The sequence below is a fragment of the Trachurus japonicus genome, chromosome 1 (genome assembly GCF_045865225.1).
Source record: "Trachurus japonicus isolate A0001 chromosome 1, Traja_1.0".
NCBI classification, from domain to species: domain Eukaryota; kingdom Metazoa; phylum Chordata; class Actinopteri; order Carangiformes; family Carangidae; genus Trachurus; species Trachurus japonicus.
The window spans coordinates 40,579,167-40,600,038 of NC_140907.1; the positions used below are offsets into that span (position 1 = coordinate 40,579,167).

The following is a 20,872-nucleotide window of genomic DNA, read 5'->3' on the forward strand; positions in this document are numbered from 1 at the left end:
ACAATAAACTGTTGAAATATCGTTAGTTTGGTTTGGTCGACTGCTGTTGTGTGTCCCGACCGTGAGCTGTAACGGCTCTGTGGCTATTAGCTTAGCTCGTTAGCTGTGGCTATTAGCTTAGCTCGTTAGCTGGTTAGCTTGTATTTCCTCCATATTCTGCTACAGTTTCTTTATTAGATTGATTTAATGCTGCCTGTTAATGTTGGGATGCTGCTGCCCGACTCCTGCTGCTCAGGCAAACGGAGTGAAGAGTTTACTGCTAAATAACCTAAAGAAATCCTAGCTAACATGCTAATTAGCTTCCTCTTCTTCTCTGGCAAAACACGACCGCATTGCATTGTGGGATACGGGAGTAGAAAGTAGTGTACATCGCTTGTTCACTCAGTTTTGCGGTGCATTGTGGGTGTTTTGTCGTCCACTACATAGTGGATGAAATTAATGACGGAGAATTCGAACAACACTACAAAATGGAGAACACATGATGTCGCCATGACGTCACCATGACGACGTCACACTCACCAGCCACTTCCTGATCTTGTTCCACAGCATCTGGAACTCCAGCAGACCGAGCCGAGCAGAACCGTCCTTCTGAGTCCGAGTCAAGAACAACACAAAGAACTACATAGAGAACAACGTAGAGAACTACACAAAGAACACGTAGAACAACACATCCACATCCCATGCTGGGTTCCTGAGGAGAAGTGGAGAACAGGAGAACAGGATACGTCCATGAGGCTGACCATGGCTCTGCAGGACTCCATGGAGAACCCGTCAGTCTGCAGGTCTCTGTCTGGAACCAGAAGAACCACAGGAGAGGAAGAATTCAAATTCAATTCAATCTTGCACTTATGCACTCGTCACTTTAGCAAACAGCACTTTAACTAGCACTGTAGCACTTTAACTAGCACTATAACTAGCACTGTAGCTCTTTAACTAGCTCTATAACTAGCACTGTAGCTCTTTAACTAGCACAGCTCTTTAACTAGCACTGTAGCTCTTTAACTAGCACTGTAGCTCTTTAACTAGCACTGTAGCACTTTAACTAGCACTGTAGCACTTTAACTAGCACTGTAGCTCTTTAACTAGCACTGTAGCTCTTTAACTAGCACAGCTCTTTAACTAGCACTGTAGCTCTTTAACTAGCACTGTAGCTCTTTAACTAGCACTGTAGCACTTTAACTAGCACTATAGCTCTTTAACTAGCACTGTAGCTCTTTAACTAGCACTGTAGCACTTTAACTAGCACTATAGCTCTTTAACTAGCACTGTAGCTCTTTAACTAGCACTGTAGCTCTTTAACTAGCACTGTAGCACTTTAACTAGCACTATAGCTCTTTAACTAGCACTGTAGCTCTTTAACTAGCACTGTAGCACTTTAACTAGCACTATAGCTCTTTAACTAGCACTGTAGCTCTTTAACTAGCACTGTAGCTCTTTAACTAGCACAGCTCTTTAACTAGCACTGTAGCACTTTAACTAGCACTGTAGCTCTTTAACTAGCACTGTAGCACTTTAACTAGCACTGTAGCTCTTTAACTAGCACAGCTCTTTAACTAGCACTGTAGCACTTTAACTAGCACTGTAGCGCTTTAACTAGCACAGCACTTTAACTAGCACTGTAGCACTTTAACTAGCACTGTAGCTCTTTAACTAGCACAGCTCTTTAACTAGCACTGTAGCACTTTAACTAGCACTGTAGCTCTTTAACTAGCACAGCTCTTTAACTAGCACTGTAGCTCTTTAACTAGCACTGTAGCTCTTTAACTAGCACTGTAGCACTTTAACACTAGCACTGTAGCACTTTAACTAGCACTATAGCACTTTAACTAGCACTGTAGCTCTTTAACTAGCACTGTAGCTCTTTAACTAGCACTGTAGCACCTTAACACTAGCACTGTAGCACTTTAACTAGCACTATAGCACTTTAACTAGCACTGTAGCTCTTTAACTAGCACTGTAGCTCTTTAACTAGCACAGCTCTTTAACTAGCACTATAGCTCTTTAACTAGCACTGTAGCTCTTTAACTAGCACTGTAGCTCTTTAACTAGCACTGTAGCACTTTAACTAGCACTATAGCTCTTTAACTAGCACTGTAGCTCTTTAACTAGCACTGTAGCACTTTAACTAGCACTATAGCTCTTTAACTAGCACTGTAGCTCTTTAACTAGCACTGTAGCTCTTTAACTAGCACTGTAGCACTTTAACTAGCACTATAGCTCTTTAACTAGCACTGTAGCTCTTTAACTAGCACTGTAGCTCTTTAACTAGCACTATAGCTCTTTAACTAGCACTGTAGCTCTTTAACTAGCACTGTAGCACTTTAACACTAGCACTGTAGCTCTTTAACTAGCACTGTAGCTCTTTAACACTAGCACTGTAGCTCTTTAACTAGCACTGTAGCTCTTTAACTAGCACTGTAGCTCTTTAACTAGCACTGTAGCTCTTTAACTAGCACTGTAGCTCTTTAACTAGCACTGTAGCACTTTAACTAGCACTGTAGCTCTTTAACTAGCACTGTAGCACTTTAACTAGCACTGTAGCTCTTTAACTAGCACTGTAGCTCTTTAACTAGCACTGTAGCACTTTAACTAGCACTGTAGCTCTTTAACTAGCACTATAGCTCTTTAACTAGCACTGTAGCTCTTTAACTAGCACTGTAGCTCTTTAACTAGCACTGTAGCTCTTTAACTAGCACTGTAGCTCTTTAACTAGCACTGTAGCTCTTTAACTAGCACTGTAGCACTTTAACTAGCACTGTAGCTCTTTAACTAGCACAGCTCTTTAACTAGCAGTGTAGCACTTTAACACTAGCACTGTAGCTCTTTAACTAGCACTGTAGCTCTTTAACTAGCACTGTAGCTCTTTAACTAGCACTGTAGCACTTTAACACTAGCACTGTAGCTCTTTAACTAGCACTGTAGCTCTTTAACTAGCACTGTAGCTCTTTAACTAGCACTGTAGCACTTTAACTAGCACTGTAGCTCTTTAACTAGCACTGTAGCTCTTTAACTAGCACTGTAGCTCTTTAACTAGCACTGTAGCTCTTTAACTAGCACTGTAGCACTTTAACTAGCACTGTAGCTCTTTAACTAGCACTGTAGCTCTTTATAACTTCTCAGTAATCTCTTGGTCCCCTTACCCACTCTTTTAACCGTCTATGGTCAGTTAACTGCTGGTTTATGTCCTTCATATATGTTTTGTGTAAGATGTCAAGGTGTTTTGTTGTCCTAGTTCTGCCTCTTGGACTTTTTATCGTCATTGTTTTCTATGTCTAACATCAACCTGCCAATGGGACTGGAGATGGAAATGAGCCACTTGGCTACAATCCCACATATTTACATGTCAATGTCCATTAATATGTACTGTTCCCATTTTAAAATAAATAAATAAATCTGAAAATCTGAAATCTGAACCCCCTGAACCCCCCAGGTCTGAACTCACGTTTGGACACGACCCGGTTCAGGATGGTCCTGAGCTCCCGCACAGAGACCTCCATGTCCTGGAGAGAGAGAGACAATAGATAGATCTGTTGAAATGTCATGTTTTTTAATTGCATGGATGTCTGCTTATGACAAAACTAAATATTTACATTTATGTTTGGATATGATACAGTTTGTTTAAATTGCCCCCAATTTCCAGTTAATTCCTATAAATTCCCATAATTCCCATGGAAAGTTTCCAATTTGGAATATTTACAAAATTCCCCAACTGAACTTCCCATGGAAATTTACTGGAAAATTTCCGCCCCTTTGCAACCCTAATTACACAGCAGATAAACCATCTTAATACATTATCGATAACGTTTCTGTATCTTGGCGCTGGTCCTGTCGGTCAGGTGACTCCGCCCCCAGACCTGGAGGAACCGCTTCTCTAGAGCAGCGAGGAGTTGGTGCTGGTCTGGAGACAGTTTTAAAGGACAATTCAACTCAGGGCCGTATTTTCCTAACATTTTAGGTCTAAAAGAAGGAATCTGAAGATGTTCAAACTAGATCTAATTCAAAGTTTCACGGAATCTCGACTTTGAATTAGATCTAGTTTTACAAACATGTCGGCTTGTTGAAGTAAATAAACTTCTGGCTGCATGTTTGAGTCTCCATCTGACGCTGTCTGTGGCTTTGAGGGATGGAAACAGCCTAAGCAGCAGAACTTCAATCCGCTCCCATTCATCGCTGCCGTGGCGATGCGGGGACAGACACAACTACCGCAAAACAGGAGACATTAAACTGAAAACCTTCAGATTCCTTCTGTTAGACCTAAAATGTTAGGAACATACAGCCTGAGGTGAAGCTAAGCTAACAGCTGCTTGGTGTGGGAGTTAGCCTGGATGCTAAGCTAACAGCTGCTTGGCGTGGGAGTTAGCCTGGATGCTAAGCTAACAGCTGCTTGGCGTGGGAGTTAGCCTGATGCTAAGCTAACAGCTGGTCTTACTCACGTCCCCTGACAGCTGAGCGAACATGGACCTGAAGGAGTCGTCGATGTCGCTCTCAGAGATCTCCTCCTGGAGGGAAGAACAATGACACCAAGGTCAAAGGTCAAGGCAAGGCAGTTTTATTAGTATAGCCCGTTTTTACAAACAGTTTTTCTCAAAGGGCTTTACATCCCATCATAACAACATCCTCTGTCCTTAGAGCCTCACATCCACTGAGGAAAAACTCCATGGGCAAAGGGCAAAGGTCATCAGAACAAACCGTTTGTCTTGATTTAACACAACAAGACTGGACTAATGCTGCGTTCAAAACAACTCGGAAGTCGGAAAAAACCGAGCTCCGAGTTGCAAAAAATGAATTGAACGGCGTCGAACTCAGAAATTACAGGTCAGAAACTCTGGTATCTTATCAGAGCCCCGACTTTCTGACTTGACGTCACAACAACATCAAAACATGGCGTCATGCCCTCGTCTTAAACGGTTAGAATTTAGACATTTGAAGTTATTTGTTGAGGTCTGAATGCATATGTTTGTGTATTATTGCAGTAGCCGATATGAAATACGTTTATATTAAAGGGATAGTTCAACATTTTGGCAAATTGGCCCATTGCCATAATCCCTATAGTCATAGCAGTAGGTTCATTACCTTTAATTGTAGGTGTAAGCTATTTTCAGTACGGCGGAGCGCAGCAGCTGGCTGCTCAGAGCTACGCTATGGAGGCTAAGGGAATTTCTTGGTTTCCCTCATTAAACTCATCAAATTCAACATCCCAAAACTCCACAGCGCTTTTGTAGACAAGTTGTGAGCTGCACATTCACCACGCTATGAGATAATGACGGAACGATACGAAACGGAGCCGTTTTCGAGGTAAATACAGGGTAAATACGGAGACTGCTTGCTGAAAAACTGTCCCTGAACGCAACGCGCATCAGCGGTTTTGTATGAATTTACCTCGAAAACGGCTCCGTTTCGTATCGTTCCGTCATTATCTCATAGCGTGGTGGTTGTGCAGCTCACAACTTGTCTACAAAAGCGCTGTGGAGTTTTGGGATTTTGTATTTGATGAGTTTAATGAGGGAAACCAAGAAATTCCCTTAGCCTCCATAGCGTAGCTCTGAGCAGCCAGCTGCTGCGCTCCGCCGTACTGAAAATAGCTTACACCTACAATTAAAGGTAATGAACCTACTGCTATGACTATAGCGATTATGGCAATGGGCCAATTTGCCAAAATGTTGAACTATCCCTTTAAGCTGTGATTGTTGTATGGCCACAATACGACAAACTTCCTTCAGGTATCCATGTTTTTTTTCTTCCGAGTTCCTGCAGCGTGAACGCAATGATGTCGGAAGTATCAATGATTGAAAGAGTCGTTACCTCGTCACCAAAGTTGACCTCCACGTCGTCGTCCATCTCCCTGCACAGAGTCACAGCTTCAGACACACACCACGGATACTTCCTGCTTCCTGCTTTACTTCCTTCCTTCCCTTTTCCCTTCCTTTTTCCTTCCTTCCTTCCTTCCTTCCTTCGTCCTTCCTTCCTTCCTTCGTTCCCTCCCTCCATCTATCTTTCCTTCCTTCCCTTTTCCTTCCTTCCTTCCTTCTTTCACTTTGTCCTTCTTTCTTCCTTCCTTTTTGACCCAATTTTTTAATTTTTCCCTTCCTTCTTTCTGTCCTTCCTTCCTCCCTTCTTTCCCTTCATCCATCCTTCTGCTTCCTTCTTTGACCCAATCTGTTCCCTCCCTCCATCTACGTTTCCTTCATTTTTCCCTTCCTTCTTTCTGTCCTTCCTTCCTCCCTTCTTTCCCTTCATCCTTCTTTCTTCCTTCCTTTTTGACCAAATTTTTCATTTTCTCCTTCCTTCCTTCTTTCCTTCCTTCCTTCCATCCTTCTTTCCTTCCTTCCTTCCTTCCTTCCTTCCTTCCTTCCTTCCTTCCTTCCTTCCTCCCTCCCTCCCTCCCTCCCTCCCTCCCTCCCTCCCTCTTTGACCCATCACTCACTGTGTCTCGGCCTGCTTCTCGGTGAAGACCCTGAGGACGAAGTCGGCCTCCTTGGAGGGCTCGAAGGTGGAGGGGACGATGAGGTATTCTTTCTCTTTCTTTCTATCCTTCCTTTTTTCCCTTCCCTTTTCCTTCTTTCCTTCCTTCGTTCCCTTCGTCCTTACTTCTTCTTTCCTTTTGACCCAATTGACCCAATCTGTTCCCTCCCTCCATCTTTCTTTCCTTCCTTTTCCCTTCTTTCCACAATCCCTTTTCCCTTCCTTCCTTTCTCCCTTCTTTCCCTTCCTCCATCCTTCCCTCTTTCCCTCCTTTCTCCCTTCCTTCTTTCCACAATCCTTTTCCCCTTCCTTCCTTCTTTCTGTCCTTCCTTCCTCCCTTCTTTCCCTTCCTCCATGCTTCCCTCTTTCCTTCCTTTCTCTCTTCCTTCTTTCCACAATCCGTTTCCCCTTCCTTCCTTGACCCAATCTGTTCCCTCCCTCCATCTTTCCTTCCTTCCTTCCTTTTTCCCCTTTCCTTCCTTCCTTCCTTCTTTCCCTTCGTCCTTACTTCTTCTTTCCTTTTTGACCCAATTGACCCAATCTGTTCCCTCCCTCCATCTTTCTTTCCTTCCTTTTACCTTCCTTCTTTCACTTCGTCCTTCTTTCTTCCTTCCTTTTTGACCCAATTTTTCATTTTTCCCTTCCTTCTTTCCACAATCCTTTTCCCCTTCCTTCTTTCTATCCTTCCTTCCTCCCTTCTTTCTGTCCTCCCTCCCTCCCTCCCTCTTTGACCTTTGACCCATCACTCACTGTGTCTCGGCCTGCTTCTCGGTGAAGACCCTGAGGACGAAGTCGGCCTCCTTGGAGGGCTCGAAGGTGGAGGGGACGATGAGGTATTCTTTCTCTTTCTATCCTTCCTTCCTCCCTCCCTCCCTCCCTCCCTCCCTCCCTCCCTCCCTCCCTCTTTGACCTTTGACCCATCACTCACTGTGTCTCGGCCTGCTTCTCGGTGAAGACCCTGAGGACGAAGTCGGCCTCCTTGGAGGGCTCGAAGGTGGAGGGGACGATGAGGTATTCCCCCGGGGGCAGCCGCAGCCGGGCGCTCACCTCCCGCAGGTTGATGAAGGTCTCGGAGCGAGCGCAGGACGAATGCCGCAGGAAGAATTCCTTCTTCATGTGAATGCTGGGACAGCCACGGAACTGACGGACACACGGACGTTAGGTTAAACCTTCCTGTTGTTGTCCTTCATCTGGTCCCTTCCTCCATCCTTCCCTCTTTCTCTGCTTTCTCCCTTCCTTCTTTCCCTTCCTCCATCCTTCCCTCTTTCCCTCCTTTCTCCCTTCCTTCTTTCCCTTCCTCCATCCTTCCCTCTTTCCCTGCTTTCTCTCTTCCTTCTTTCCCTTCCTCCATCCTTCCCTCTTTTTCCCTGCTTTCTCCCTTCCTTCTTTCCCTTCCTCCATCCTTCCCTCTTTCCCTGCTTTCGCTCTTCCTTCTTTCCCTTCCTCCATCCTTCCCTCTTTCCCTGCTTTATCCCTTCCTTCCTTGACCCAATCTGTTCCCTTCCTCCATCCTTCCCTCTTTCCCTCCTTTCTCCCTCCCTTCTTTCCACAATCCTTTTCTCCTTCCTTCCTTCTTTCTGTCCTTCCTTCCTCCCTTCTTTCCCTTCCTCCATCCTTCCCTCTTTCCCTGCTTTCTCCCTTCCTTCTTTCCCTTCCTCCATCCTTCCCTCTTTTTCCCTGCTTTCTCCCTTCCTTCTTTCCCTTCCTCCATCCTTCCCTCTTTCCCTGCTTTTGCTCTTCCTTCTTTCCCTTCCTCCATCCTTCCCTCTTTCTCTGCTTTCTCCCTTCCTTCTTTCCCTTCCTCCATCCTTCCCTCTTTCTCTGCTTTCTCCCTTCCTTCTTTCCCTTCCTCCATCCTTCCCTCTTTCCCTCCTTTCTCTCTTCCTTCTTTCCCTTCCTCCATCCTTCCCTCTTTCCCTGCTTTCTCTCTTCCTTTTTTTCCCTTCCTCCATCCTTCCCTCTTTCCCTCCTTTCTCCCTTCCTTCTTTCCCTTCCTCCATCCTTCCCTCTTTTTCCCTGCTTTCTCTCTTCCTTCTTTCCCTTCCTCCATCCTTCCCTCTTTCTCTGCTTTCTCCCTTCCTTCTTTCCCTTCCTCGATCCTTCCCTCTTTCCCTCCTTTCTCCCTTCCTTCTTTCCCTTCCTCCATCCTTCCCTCTTTTCCTGCTTTCTCTCTTCCTTCTTTCCCTTCCTCCATCCTTCCCTCTTTCCCTGCTTTCTCTCTTCTTTCTTTCCACAATCCCTTCCTCCATCCTTCCTTTCTCCCTCCCTTCTTTCCACAATCCTTTTCCCCTTCCTTCCTTCCTTCCTTTCTCCCTCCCTCCCTCCCTCCCTTCTTTCCCTTCCTCCATGCTTCCCTCTTTCCTTCCTTTCTCTCTTCCTTCTTTCCACAATCCTTTTCCCCTTCCTTCCTTTGTCCCTTCCTTCCTTCTTTCTGTCCTTCCTTCCTCCTTTCTTTCCCTTCATCCATCCTTCTTTGACCTAATCTGTTCCCTCCCTCCATCTTTCTTTCCTTCCTTCCTTTGTTCCCTTCGTCCTTACTTCTTCTTTCCTTTTTGACCCAATTGACCCAATCTGTTCTCTCCCTCTATCTTTCTTTCCTTAATTTTTCCCCTTCCTTCTTTCCTCCCATCTTTCCCTTTGTCCTTCCTTCCTTCCCTCCCTCCTTCCTTCCTTCCTTGGAGGACAACAGAGGGTTAAGGACGTTTCCGTCTCAGAAGAAGAACTCACCTCCTCAGGAATCTGTCGGAGACACAAGGACACGACTCACCGTTACTAAGGAGTTCCCAGCTGGTTGCTAGGGCATTGCAGCATTAGTATTATTGGGTGGTTGCTGAGGTGTTGTTTAATTTTGTGTTTGTGACAGTTGCTATGGTTACAGCGGTGATTACTATGGTGTTAGTAGCAGTGAAACCACACGTGAACACATTTATTGCGATAGCCTATCTACACTGTAAAAACTCAAAATCTTCCCAAGAATATTTGTCTTATTTCTTGTCAAAATGTCTCATTTCTAGTCAAAACTAATCTCTTTCCACTTAAAATAAGACTCATCACCTAAAAATGAACTTGTTTTTAGACACTTTTTACTTCTTTCAAGCAGATTTTCACTAGAAATAAGTAGAAAAATCTGCCAGTGAAAGCAAGATTTTTGTGTTTGTAATAAGAAAGAAAAACTTGCTCCACTATCAGATTTTTCTACTTATTTCAAGTGAAAATCTGCTTGAAAGAAGTAAAAAGTGTCTAAAAACAAGCTGCTTTTTAATGTATAACTATGTATGTATATGTATAAATATACTTATTTTAGTTATAATTAGATTTGTTTTGACTAGAAATGACATTTTGACTAGAAATAAGACAAATATTCTTGATTTTGAGTTTTTGCAGTGTAGGTTTGAGGCGTTTCTATGGGAACGTTCCACCTCGGTGACCTCGGTGACCTCGGTGACCTCTGACCTCGTAGATGGCGAAGCCGATGGTGTGCGTGTCCTGTCCTTGGCGGCGGTAGCGGCGGCGGTCCTTCTGCATCAGAGCCACCAGGAAGCTGCAGGCGGCCTCGTCGTCCTCGGGGTCGTCGTCTTCCTCCAGCAGAGAGATCTTATACTGAGGGTTGATCCAGAAGGTGTCTGCAGACAGGAGGGGACAGCTTTTATTCTGAAAGGCTGATCCAGACAGGAAGGGACAGCTTTTATTCTGAAAGGCTGATCCAGACAGGAAGGGACAGCTTTTATTCTGAAAGGTGTCTGCAGACAGGAGGGGACAGCTTTTATTCTGAAAGGTGTCTGCAGACAGGAAGAGACAGCTTTTATTCTGAAAGGCTGATCCAGAAGGTGTCTGCAGACAGGAGGGGACAGCTTTTATTCTGAAAGGCTGATCCAGAAGGTGTCTGCAGACAGGAAGGGACAGCTTTTATTCTGAAAGGCTGATCCAGACAGGAAGGGACAGCTTTTATTCTGAAAGGTTGATCCAGAAGGTGTCTGCAGACAGGAGGGGACAGCTTTTATTCTGAAAGGCTGATCCAGACAGGAAGGGACAGCTTTTATTCTGAAAGGTCCATCCAGACAGGAAGGGACAGCTTTTATTCTGAAAGGTGTCTGCAGACAGGAGGGGACAGCTTTTATTCTGAAAGGTGTCTGCAGACAGGAAGGGACAGCTTTTATTCTGAAAGGCTGATCCAGACAGGAAGGGACAGCTTTTATTCTGAAAGGCTGATCCAGACAGGAAGGGACAGCTTTTATTCTGAAAGGTGTCTGCAGACAGGAAGGGACAGCTTTTATTCTGAAAGGCTGATCCAGACAGGAAGGGACAGCTTTTATTCTGAAAGGCTGATCCAGACAGGAAGACACAGCTTTTATTCTGAAGGGCTGATCCAGACAGGAAGGGACAGCTTTTATTCTGAAAGGCTGATCCAGACAGGAAGACACAGCTTTTATTCTGAAAGGTCGATCCAGAAGGTGTCTGCAGACAGGAAGGGACAGCTTTTATTCTGAAAGGCTGATCCAGACAGGAAGGGACAGCTTTTATTCTGAAAGGCTGATCCAGACAGGAAGGGACAGCTTTTATTCTGAAAGGTGTCTGCAGACAGGAAGGGACAGCTTTTATTCTGAAAGGTTGAGCCAGACAGGAAGGGACAGCTTTTATTCTGAAAGGTGTCTGCAGACAGGAAGGGACAGCTTTTATTCTGAAAGGTGTCTGCAGACAGGAAGGGACAGCTTTTATTCTGAAAGGCTGATCCAGACAGGAAGGGACAGCTTTTATTCTGAAAGGTTGATCCAGAAGGTGTCTGCAGAAAAGGAAGAGACAGCTTTTATTCTGAAAGGTTGATCCAGACAGGAAGAGACAGCTTTTATTCTGAAAGGTTGATCCAGAAGGTGTCTGCAGACAGGAAGAGACAGCTTTTATTCTGAAAGGTGTCTGCAGACAGGAAGGGACAGCTTTTATTCTGAAAGGTTGATCCAGAAGGTGTCTGCAGACAGGAAGGGACAGCTTTTATTCTGAAAGGTGTCTGCAGACAGGGGGACAGCTTTTATTCTGAAAGGTTGATCCAGAAGGTGTCTGCAGACAGGAAGGGACAGCTTTTATTCTGAAAGGTGTCTGCAGACAGGAAGGGACAGCTTTTATTCTGAAAGGCTGATCCAGATAGGAAGGGACAGCTTTTATTCTGAAAGGCTGATCCAGATAGGAAGGGACAGCTTTTATTCTGAAAGGTTGATAGTGACGGGCTAACTTCTGTTAGCCTGTCTATGGAGTTTTACATTATACGTTAGCATTAAGCTAGCGGACTTTATGCTTAGTTGTGATACTGGCTAACATCTAAACATCTCTGACAATATGTTGCCTCAAATACGTTGTTGACTTAACTTAGAACAGATGTAGACATCCTTGTTAAGTTTATCCAGGTTTAGTTGGTGTTGTGGTCTACTGCAGAACGTTATCCAGAGCAGACACTTCTCTGGGTTGAGATGTGGCTGGGAAAAGGTAAATAAATCCCCCCCGTGGCCTCTCAGGATACCTAGTGTCAGAGTAGCATGTACCCCATGAACACCGTTTGACCATTTTAAACTTAAAATGTCAAGAAAAAACATATAAAAACGGATGAAAACTGACTAACTGCATTTCAATGGACGTGGAAGCAGAGAATGTCCCAGTGTATGGGCTAGCTATGAGCACTGTGATTGGCTCATCGTGTTTGGGGGCGGGGCTTAGCCAGAGGTCAATTGTGGCAGTAGCATTAGTTAGTTTGAATGCATTCTGTAGATTTTGCTTTTGTTTGCATACTACATACTGCATTTTGGCCAAATCAGTATGTACTAGCAGTATAGTATGTGGTTTTTAAAGGGATAGTTCAACATTTTGGCAAATTGGCCCATTGCCATAATCCCTATAGTCATAGCAGTAGGTTCGTTAACTTTATTTGTCGGTGTAAGCTATTTTTAGAACGGAGGAGCGAAGCGGCAGGCTGCTCAGAGCTACGCTATGGAGGCTAAAGGAATTTCTTGGTTTCCCTCATCAAACTCATCAAATACACAACCCAACAACTCCAAAAGGCTGTCGTGGACAAGTTGTGACCTGCACATTCACCACGCTATGAGATAATAACGGAACGTTACGAAACTGAGCCTTTTTCGAGGTAAATACAGGGTAAATACAGAGACTGTTGATGAAAAACTGTCCCTGAACGCAACACGCATCAGCGGTTTTGCATGAATTTCCCTCTACAACAACTCTGTGTGGTAACGTTGTGTTATTATCTCATAGCGTGGTGAATGTGCAGCTCACAACTTGTCCACCAGAGCGTTGTGGAGTTGTTGGATTGTGTATTTGATGAGTCTGATGAGGGAAACCAAGAAATCCCATAATGAGCCTCCGTAGCGTAGCTCTGAGCAGCTCACGGCTCTGCTCCGCCGTTCTAAAAACAGCTTGCACCTACAATTAAAGGTAACAAACCTACTGCTGTGACTATAGGGGTTATGGCAATGGGCCAATTTGCCAAAATGTTGAACTATCCCTTTAGTACAGCCTTGTGTGTTAGTGTTTAGAGGTGTTGTGTGTGTTGTGTGTTGTGTGTGTTGTGTGTCCCTACTGGGATGGTTCCTGCAGCCCCCGGCCGTGCTGCCCCTCCTCCAGGTCCCCTCGTACAGCACCGTGGTCCAGAAGCTGCTGGTGTCCTGGCTCAGAGCGTCGGGCGTCAGGTTACAGATCTCCAGTCTGGAGAAGTTACGCAGGAAGTCCCCGAACGACATCCTGACACACACACACACACACACACACACACACACCTTCATCATCACCTTCATCATCACTTTAAAAACCTTCTGCATTTCAGTATGTAAAATGAACACTCAAGCCGCAATACAGATAGATGGTGTTGACATTGCAAGGGTTCATGAAAATACATTTCTGGGTGTAATTATGGATGAAAAAATAACATGGAAACCTCACATAAAGCATGTTCGAAGCAAATTGGACGAATCTCCTTGTTGTTTACAACTACTTCCGGGTAGAAAACCAGCATTCGAACAATAGTGACGGACGAGAGTTTCACTATTAGTGTGGCGGATTAGCTGAACAATCGTTCACTTTGTGATAAAAGCATGAAATTTGGTGGATGTGTTGGTGAATATGTTTCACTATATATATCTGCTTTTTCATGTCACTATATCACCGTTTAGACTAATCTGATGTTTGTAAAGTTTATAAAATCAATGATTGGAAACATTACTATTTATGTGTGCACATTTTTGTAATTAGTCATGGTTATCATAGATTAGCCGGGCTAACGGTTAGCTACCTGTTTAACTTTAATAACTCAGTGACTCAATAAACGCTCCATGAAAAAATATTTTCTCCAGCGGATATCTGAGTTCCAACATGACTGAGCTAACTGGAGTAGTTTCATGTGGTGTCCCACAACGGGAGGGTTTTACCAGCTGACATCCTGCTGTTAGCTTAGCTACCGCCGTTAGCTTAGCTACCGTTAGCTTAGCTACCGTTAGCTGTCCCTGTCAGCTGCAGCCACTGATGCTTTCTAGACACTGTGATTCCCCCAAACTGAATAAATACAACACATAGCAACACAAAACACACACACAGAAATAGTAATGTTTCTTCAATCATTTCAGATTTGTCTAAACGGTGATAGGGCCTGAAAAATATGATATATAGCTAAACTCTCGTTCGTTACTATTGATCTCATTCACATCACAGCTGGTTTTCTACCAGGAAGTAGAATGTAAACAACAAGGAGATTCGGTCTATTGTCACGGAGCATCTCAGTACTAAGCAAGGCAAAACACTATCTGGACCATAAATCACTCCACATTCTTTACAATTCACTGATATTACCATATTTGAGTTACTGTGCAGAGATTTGGGGCAATACTTATAAATCTACACTACAACCACTGTTGATTCTGCAAAAAAGAGCAATCAGGATAATTCATAACAGTGGCTCCAGAGAACACACAAACCCCTTATTCTCAAAATTCTCAACAAATAACACACTACCAGTAAATATTCAAGCATGTTTTTTTCTGAGAGAAGGGGGATATAAACTGAATCTAAAACATCTGTATGCACACACAACGTTAAAAACCTTCTGCATGTCGACATGTGGAGTGAAGCTGTGGAACAGACTAGAGGAGGAGCTCAGACGACGTCCAACCATGAGCAGATTCAAACAGCTACAAACAGAATAGTCCAGTCATTTTATGAGAAAAGGTTAAACAAATTGCAACAGAAGCAAACTCAACTGATTTTGTATCCTCAGCATGTCCTGAGTGAGGGAAAAAAGCCCCGAAGAATCCCATTAGGGGAAAGTTTAGAAAAACACCCAAACATATCCCATTTATACGCATATAAAAAAAAATGTTCACGTGTATAGGGTAAAATTTTTAACCTTTAGATATCTCCATGAAAATTACTGAGTTGATTACTGACATTAAGACAAACAAAAAATGTATTACAAGTTTTTTGAAATTCTTTGTTAACATGAGCAAATTTGCATAAATGTGCATAAATGCGGCACATGTATATATGAAGTTGCTGTGGTGGTACCGGCATGAAAACTGGAATGAGTTGACTCCATCGGTCAACCGACAAGTTGACCACTTTAAATTTCAAGATGACTGCAATTTTTCAAGACAGCCACATCCTTAGTAGAGCAGGTATGACATGAGCCAACAGTGCATAATCCAATTACATATGGCTAATTTGCATACATACAACACCTGATCTAAACATTGAGTAGAGCAGGTGAAAATGTCTTGTTCAATCTTGTTAACATATATGTTAACAAGATTGAACAAGACATTTTCAACTGCAATATGATATTACAGTTAAAAAACGTAAGGAATGGAACCAAAGGCTACCCATGAGCATTAATAGAGACGGAGCATGTCATACCTGCTCTATGTGGCTGTCTTGAAAAATTGCAGTCATCTTGAAATTTAAAGTGGTCAACTTGTCGGTTGACCGATGGAGTCAACTCATTCCAGTTTTCATGCCGGTACCACCACAGCAACTTCATATATACATGTGCCGTCAAAACGGTGGGATTTATGCAAATTTATGCAAATTTGCTCATGTTAACAAAGAATTTCAAAAAACTTGTAATACATGTTTTTGTTTGTCTTAATGTAAGTAATCAACTCAGTAATTTTCATGGAGATATCTAAAGGTTAAAAATTTTACCCTATTCACGTGAAAAAAATTTTTTATATGCGTATAAATGGGATATGTTTGGGTGTTTTTCTAAACTTTCCCCTGATGGGATTCTTCAGGGCTTTTTTTCCCTCACTCAGGACATGCTGAGGATACAAAATAAGTTGAGTTTGCTTCTGTTGCAATTTGTTTAACGTTGACCCCTTTGTTGGCCTAAAATGACTGGACTAGAAGGTATTTACAAGCTACAGGGAAGAAGAGGAGCTATGACAAACACTAAGGTTTTCACACTGCTGCCAGACTTACTGTCACTTATTGTATTTAGGTTGTTTGTTTAGTTAAGAGTATTAAAAAAAGGGTTAGGGTTAGGAAGTAAGATAACCGATAGTACTAGGCACTAGGTGGAGAAGGGGTAGGAGTTAATAAGCTGATGCTTCTCCCTACTCCTTTTCACACATACAAAGGTTTTTATCGACTAGTGTAATATGTTATTCACATGTTTGAAATAAAGTATTCATTCATTCATTCATTCATCCTCATCCTCAGCTGAACCTACCAGAACTCTCCGTCCTCCATCTTGCAGAGCAGCTCGTCTTTCTCTGCAGAGTCGACGGAGTTCCACTCTGAGGAGCTGAACACAACACAGTTACATTTCAGGTTTTTCAGATTTATTTATTTATTTTAAATGGGAACAGTAGCTACATATTGATGGACATTGACATGTAAACATGTGGGGTTGTAGCCAAGTGGCTGATCTCCATCTCCAGTCCCATTGGCAGGTTGATGTTACACATAGAAACAATGAGGATAAAAAGTCCAAGAGGCAGGACTAGGACAATAAAACACCTGTCCATCTGTCTCACCTCCACCTGTCCCGTGTCCTCACCTGTCTGTTCCCTCCTTCCATCTTTCTTTCCTTCCTTCCTTTTTCCCTTCCCTTCCCTTTCCTTCTTTCCTCCCATCTTTCCCTTTGTCCTTCCTTCCTTCCTTCCTTCCTTCCCTTTATCCTTACTTCTTCTTTCCTTTTCCCAATTGACCCAATCTGTTTCCTCCCTTCATCTTTCTTTCCTTCATGTTTCCCTGTCTTCCTTCCTCCCATCTTTCCCTTTGTCCTTCCTTCTTCTTTGTCCTTACTTCTCCACCTGTCTCTCCCGTGTCCTCACCTGTCGCTCCAGGCCCCGGTCCACTCCACCTGTCCCCACGGGTTCCTGATGCGGATCAGACGCTCCTGCCGGTTGCGGTAGTCCACCTGCAGAGAGGAGGACGGACAGAGGTCACACTGTAAAAACTCAAATATCTCACCAAGAATATCTGTCTTATTTCTAGTCAAAACAAATCTCATTCTACTTAAAATAAGACTCATCACATTAAAAGCAGCTTGTTTTTAGACACTTTTTACTTCTTTCAAGCAGATTTTCACTTGAAATAAGTAGAAAAATCTGATAGTGGAGCAAGTTTTTCTTTCTTATTACAAGCACAGAAAACTTGCTTTCACTGGCAGATTTTTCTACTTATTTCAAGTGAAAATTAGTTTGAAACAGGTGAAAATGATCTAAAAACAAGTTCCTTTTTAGGTGATGAGTCTTATTTTAAGTGGAAAGAGATTAGTTTTGACTAGAAATGAGACATTTTGACCAGAAATAAGACAAATATTCTTGGGAAGATGTAGAGTTTTTGCAGTGCAGAAGACAGGGTCAGAGGTCAGAGGTCAGAGGTCAGAGGTCAGAGGTCAGAGGTCAACTCACCTGTGTGAGTGCGGTAACAGAGTAGGCGTGGCCTTTCACCAGCTTCTTGAAGGTCACGGCCTCCATGTCGAAGGCGCTGGTGATCTGATGAGGAACACAGTCAAACCAGAGGGTCAAAACTGGTTCTGGACCGGTTTCAACTGGTTAATCAGCTGGTCGTTAAAGGAATAGTTCACCAAAAAATGAAATTCATGCTGATGAATACTCCAGCGTAATAGGGCCCGACACAAAAACGTCCATAAAACTACACAACAACCCTTTAATATTCCTCCACACTGCTCGTTCACTGCAATCCAAGTGTCCTGAAGGGAGCTAGTCCAGAGTTTACTGGAAACTACCTCATCGAGGACATTTTTACAGCCTCAACAGTCCTGTTTCCAGTAAACTCTGGACTGTCTCCCTTCAGGACACTTGGATTGCAGTGAACGAGCAGTGTGGAGGAATATTAAAGGGTTGTTGTGTAGTTTTATGGACCTGTTTGTGTCGGGTCCTATTATTACCGTATTTTCCGCACTATAAGGCGCACTTAAAAGCCTTTAATTTTCTCAAAAAACGACAGTGCGCCTTATAATACGGAGCGCCTTATATATGGATCAATTGGTTAATTGGTTGATTCATACTCAGCTCCATCTAGGGGATGCATAACGTAACCCCAGTTTGACTGCAGTATCTTCTATTCTACCGTAGATGACCAAATAGTCGCTCTAATAGCCGCCGGGGTCCGAGCTCATTTGGCAAAATAAACGCCGGTTCAATTAAACGCCCGGGCGATTAAGTGTTTACCATAGTCTTGCACAGAAAACAAAAGTTTTTTTTAACAGCGCTTCACCGGCTCTCACCTCTGTCAGTCAGCCCCTCCTCTCGCTCTCTCTCTCTCTCTCTCTCTCTCTCGCATGCAGGCACGCGCGCACACACACAGACACACAAACACACAAACACAGGCGCGCTAGACTGAGGGATATAGGGATATAGATAAATGCGCTAATGTACAGTGTTGAAATGACCGCGATCGACCCCCCCTTCCGCTATCATTCATAACACTGATCTGATCAGCTCCCTGTGTCGCGGTTACACAGACAAACTGTCTTTGTATTTATTGTCTGATGTCAGTAAAGATGCGTCGGGGGAAAAAGTAGTTTTGTTCCAGTGGTCCTATGGTGAGCTCCTTGTTCTTTGCATGATGGTCTGGTGCTGCTCATTGCAAAAATAAATTGTAGCCTGTTGCAAATACGCGCCTGGTTCTTCTAAACGCCTGGGGTCCAAGTCCATTTAGCATATTAACTGCTACTAAATGGTCATCTACGGTATGCGCCTTATAATCCGGTGCGCCCTTTATATGAAAACAGTTCTAAAATAGGCCATTCATTGAAGGTGCGTCTTATAATCCGGTGCGCCTTATAGTGCGGAAAATACGGCACTCTCATATAAAGTTTTGGTTGGACTAGGAACCGGCCTCCCGGCTCTCCAGATTTCATTTCAAAGATGAGTCAGATCCTTCTTCTTGAGATGCACTTTTAGTCCAGTCATTTTAAGCCACAAAAGGGGTCAACGTTGAACAAACTGCAACAGAATCAAACTCAACTGGTTTTGTATCCTCAACATGTCCTGAATGAGGGAAAAAAAGCCCAGAAGAATCCCATTAGGGGAAAGTTTAGAAAAAGACCCAAATATAGCCCATAATACGCCTGTTCATTATTCTCACTTGAATAGGGTAAAATTTTTAACCTTGAGATATCTCCCTGAAAATTACTGAGTTGATTACTGACATTAAGACAAACAAAAAATGTATTACAAGTTTTTTGAAATTCTTTGTTAACATGAGCAAATTTGCATAAATGTGCATAAATTCCACCGTTTTGACGGCACATGTATATATGAAGTTGCTGTGGTGGTACCGGCATGAAAACTGGAATGAGTTGACTCCATCGGTCAACCAACAAGAAAGCACTTTAAATTTCAAGATGACTGCAATTTTTCAAGACAGCCACATCCTTAGTAGAGCAGTTGCAATTTGTTCAACCTTTTTTCATAAAATGACTGGACTATTTGAGGAATAAAAAACTACTCCGGAGTATTCATCAGCATGAGGGGGAGGCAATAATGACTGGATTTCATTTTTTTGGTGAACTATTCCTTTAAACAAGCTGTGATCACATGGTTACAGTTTCACAGGTGTTAGCTCCAGGAAAAGCCATTAAAGTTAATGTCTGCACACTGAGCTCATGTGTTGTTGATGTTAATGTTGTTGTTAAGTCTGACATCCGGACTCATTGAGTGGAGACTGAAGAGCAGCGTGTGTGTGTGTGTGTGTGTGTGTGTGTGTGTGTGTGTGTGTGTGTGTGTGTGTGTGTGTGTGTGTGTGTGTGTGTGTGTGTGTGTGTGTGTGTGTGTGTGCAGGGCCGTTGTCTAGGGGAGAAAGGTGATGATAACTCTAGGGGCCCAGCGCCCAGTGGGGCCCATAAAAAACCCCAGTAGTCTAATCTTTGTATGACTGATTTATTCTGCGTAAGACCCTGACTAATACTCATAGTACACTGTAAAAACTCTACATCTTTACAAGAATATTTGTCTTATTTCTTGTCCAAATGTCTCATTTCTAGTCAAAACTAATCTCTTTCCACTTAAAATAAGACTCATCACCTAAAAATTAACTTGTTTTTAGATCATTTTCACTTAAATTCACAATAAATAGAAAAATCTGCCAGTGAAAGTAAGTTTTTTGTGCTTGTAATAAGAAAGAAAAACTTGCTCCACTATCAGATGTTTCTACTTATTCCAAGTGAAAATCTGCTTGAAAGAAGTAAAAAGTGTCTAAAAACAAGCTGCTTTTAATATGATGTGTCTTATTTTAAGTAGAATGAGATTTGTTTTGACTAGAAATGACATTTTGACTAGAAATGAGACAAATATTCTTGCTCAGATACTTGAGTTTTTGCAGTGTAATGCTGCATTAGCATCAAAACAAAGAAGGTTAAATAAAAAACCATAATACATACGTAGTCTAAGAAAAAAAAAAAAAGGAAAAGTTAGGGGGAGGGGCCCACTTTAGTATTCTTTAAGGGGGCCCAGAATTCCTAGCAACGGCCCTGTGTGTGTGTGTGTGTGTGTGTGTGTGTCTCTCTGTGTGTGTGTGTGTGTGTGTGTGTGTGTGTGTGTGTGTCGTACGTCGATGGAGCAGCCCAGCAGAGAGCCTCTCTCCAGAGCTTTCCTGATGATGCGGTGCAGATCTCTGGGAGCGTTCTTCAGCTCGTACATCTCCGACACGCCGCCGGTGAAGTCCTCAAAGCCCTCGGTGGTGCTGCCGCCGGACAGCGCCTCGTAGGACCCGTTCAGCCTGCACACACACACACACACACACACACAGACACACAGAGAGACACACACAAACACACACACACAAGAGGAACTCAAGAAAAGTCGCACAACTCTGCAGCTCTGTACCGTTGAAACCTCAGATTGTTAAAGGGATAGTATCATTTTTTTTAAAAGTGGGGTTGTATGATCTC

The 20,872-nt window shown here is 43.2% G+C and overlaps 1 protein-coding gene across 1 annotated transcript in view; it reads right to left on the reverse strand.

Annotated features, from left to right (window-relative positions):
* capn1b (calpain 1, (mu/I) large subunit b) overlaps positions 1–20,872 on the reverse strand; it is a 34,364-nt gene that overhangs the window by 3,552 nt on the left and 9,940 nt on the right. Inside the window, exons 6-18 of the mRNA XM_085788224.1 lie at positions 20,532–20,700; positions 17,367–17,450; positions 16,785–16,870; positions 16,178–16,252; positions 13,043–13,203; positions 9,916–10,085; positions 9,190–9,201; positions 7,391–7,602; positions 5,803–5,842; positions 4,434–4,499; positions 3,443–3,500; positions 726–790; positions 520–588 (exon numbers count right to left, since the gene is read on the reverse strand). Coding sequence (XP_085644350.1) covers positions 520–588; positions 726–790; positions 3,443–3,500; positions 4,434–4,499; positions 5,803–5,842; positions 7,391–7,602; positions 9,190–9,201; positions 9,916–10,085; positions 13,043–13,203; positions 16,178–16,252; positions 16,785–16,870; positions 17,367–17,450; positions 20,532–20,700 — 1,267 coding nt within the window. The remainder of the gene's footprint in view (positions 1–519; positions 589–725; positions 791–3,442; positions 3,501–4,433; positions 4,500–5,802; positions 5,843–7,390; positions 7,603–9,189; positions 9,202–9,915; positions 10,086–13,042; positions 13,204–16,177; positions 16,253–16,784; positions 16,871–17,366; positions 17,451–20,531; positions 20,701–20,872) is intronic.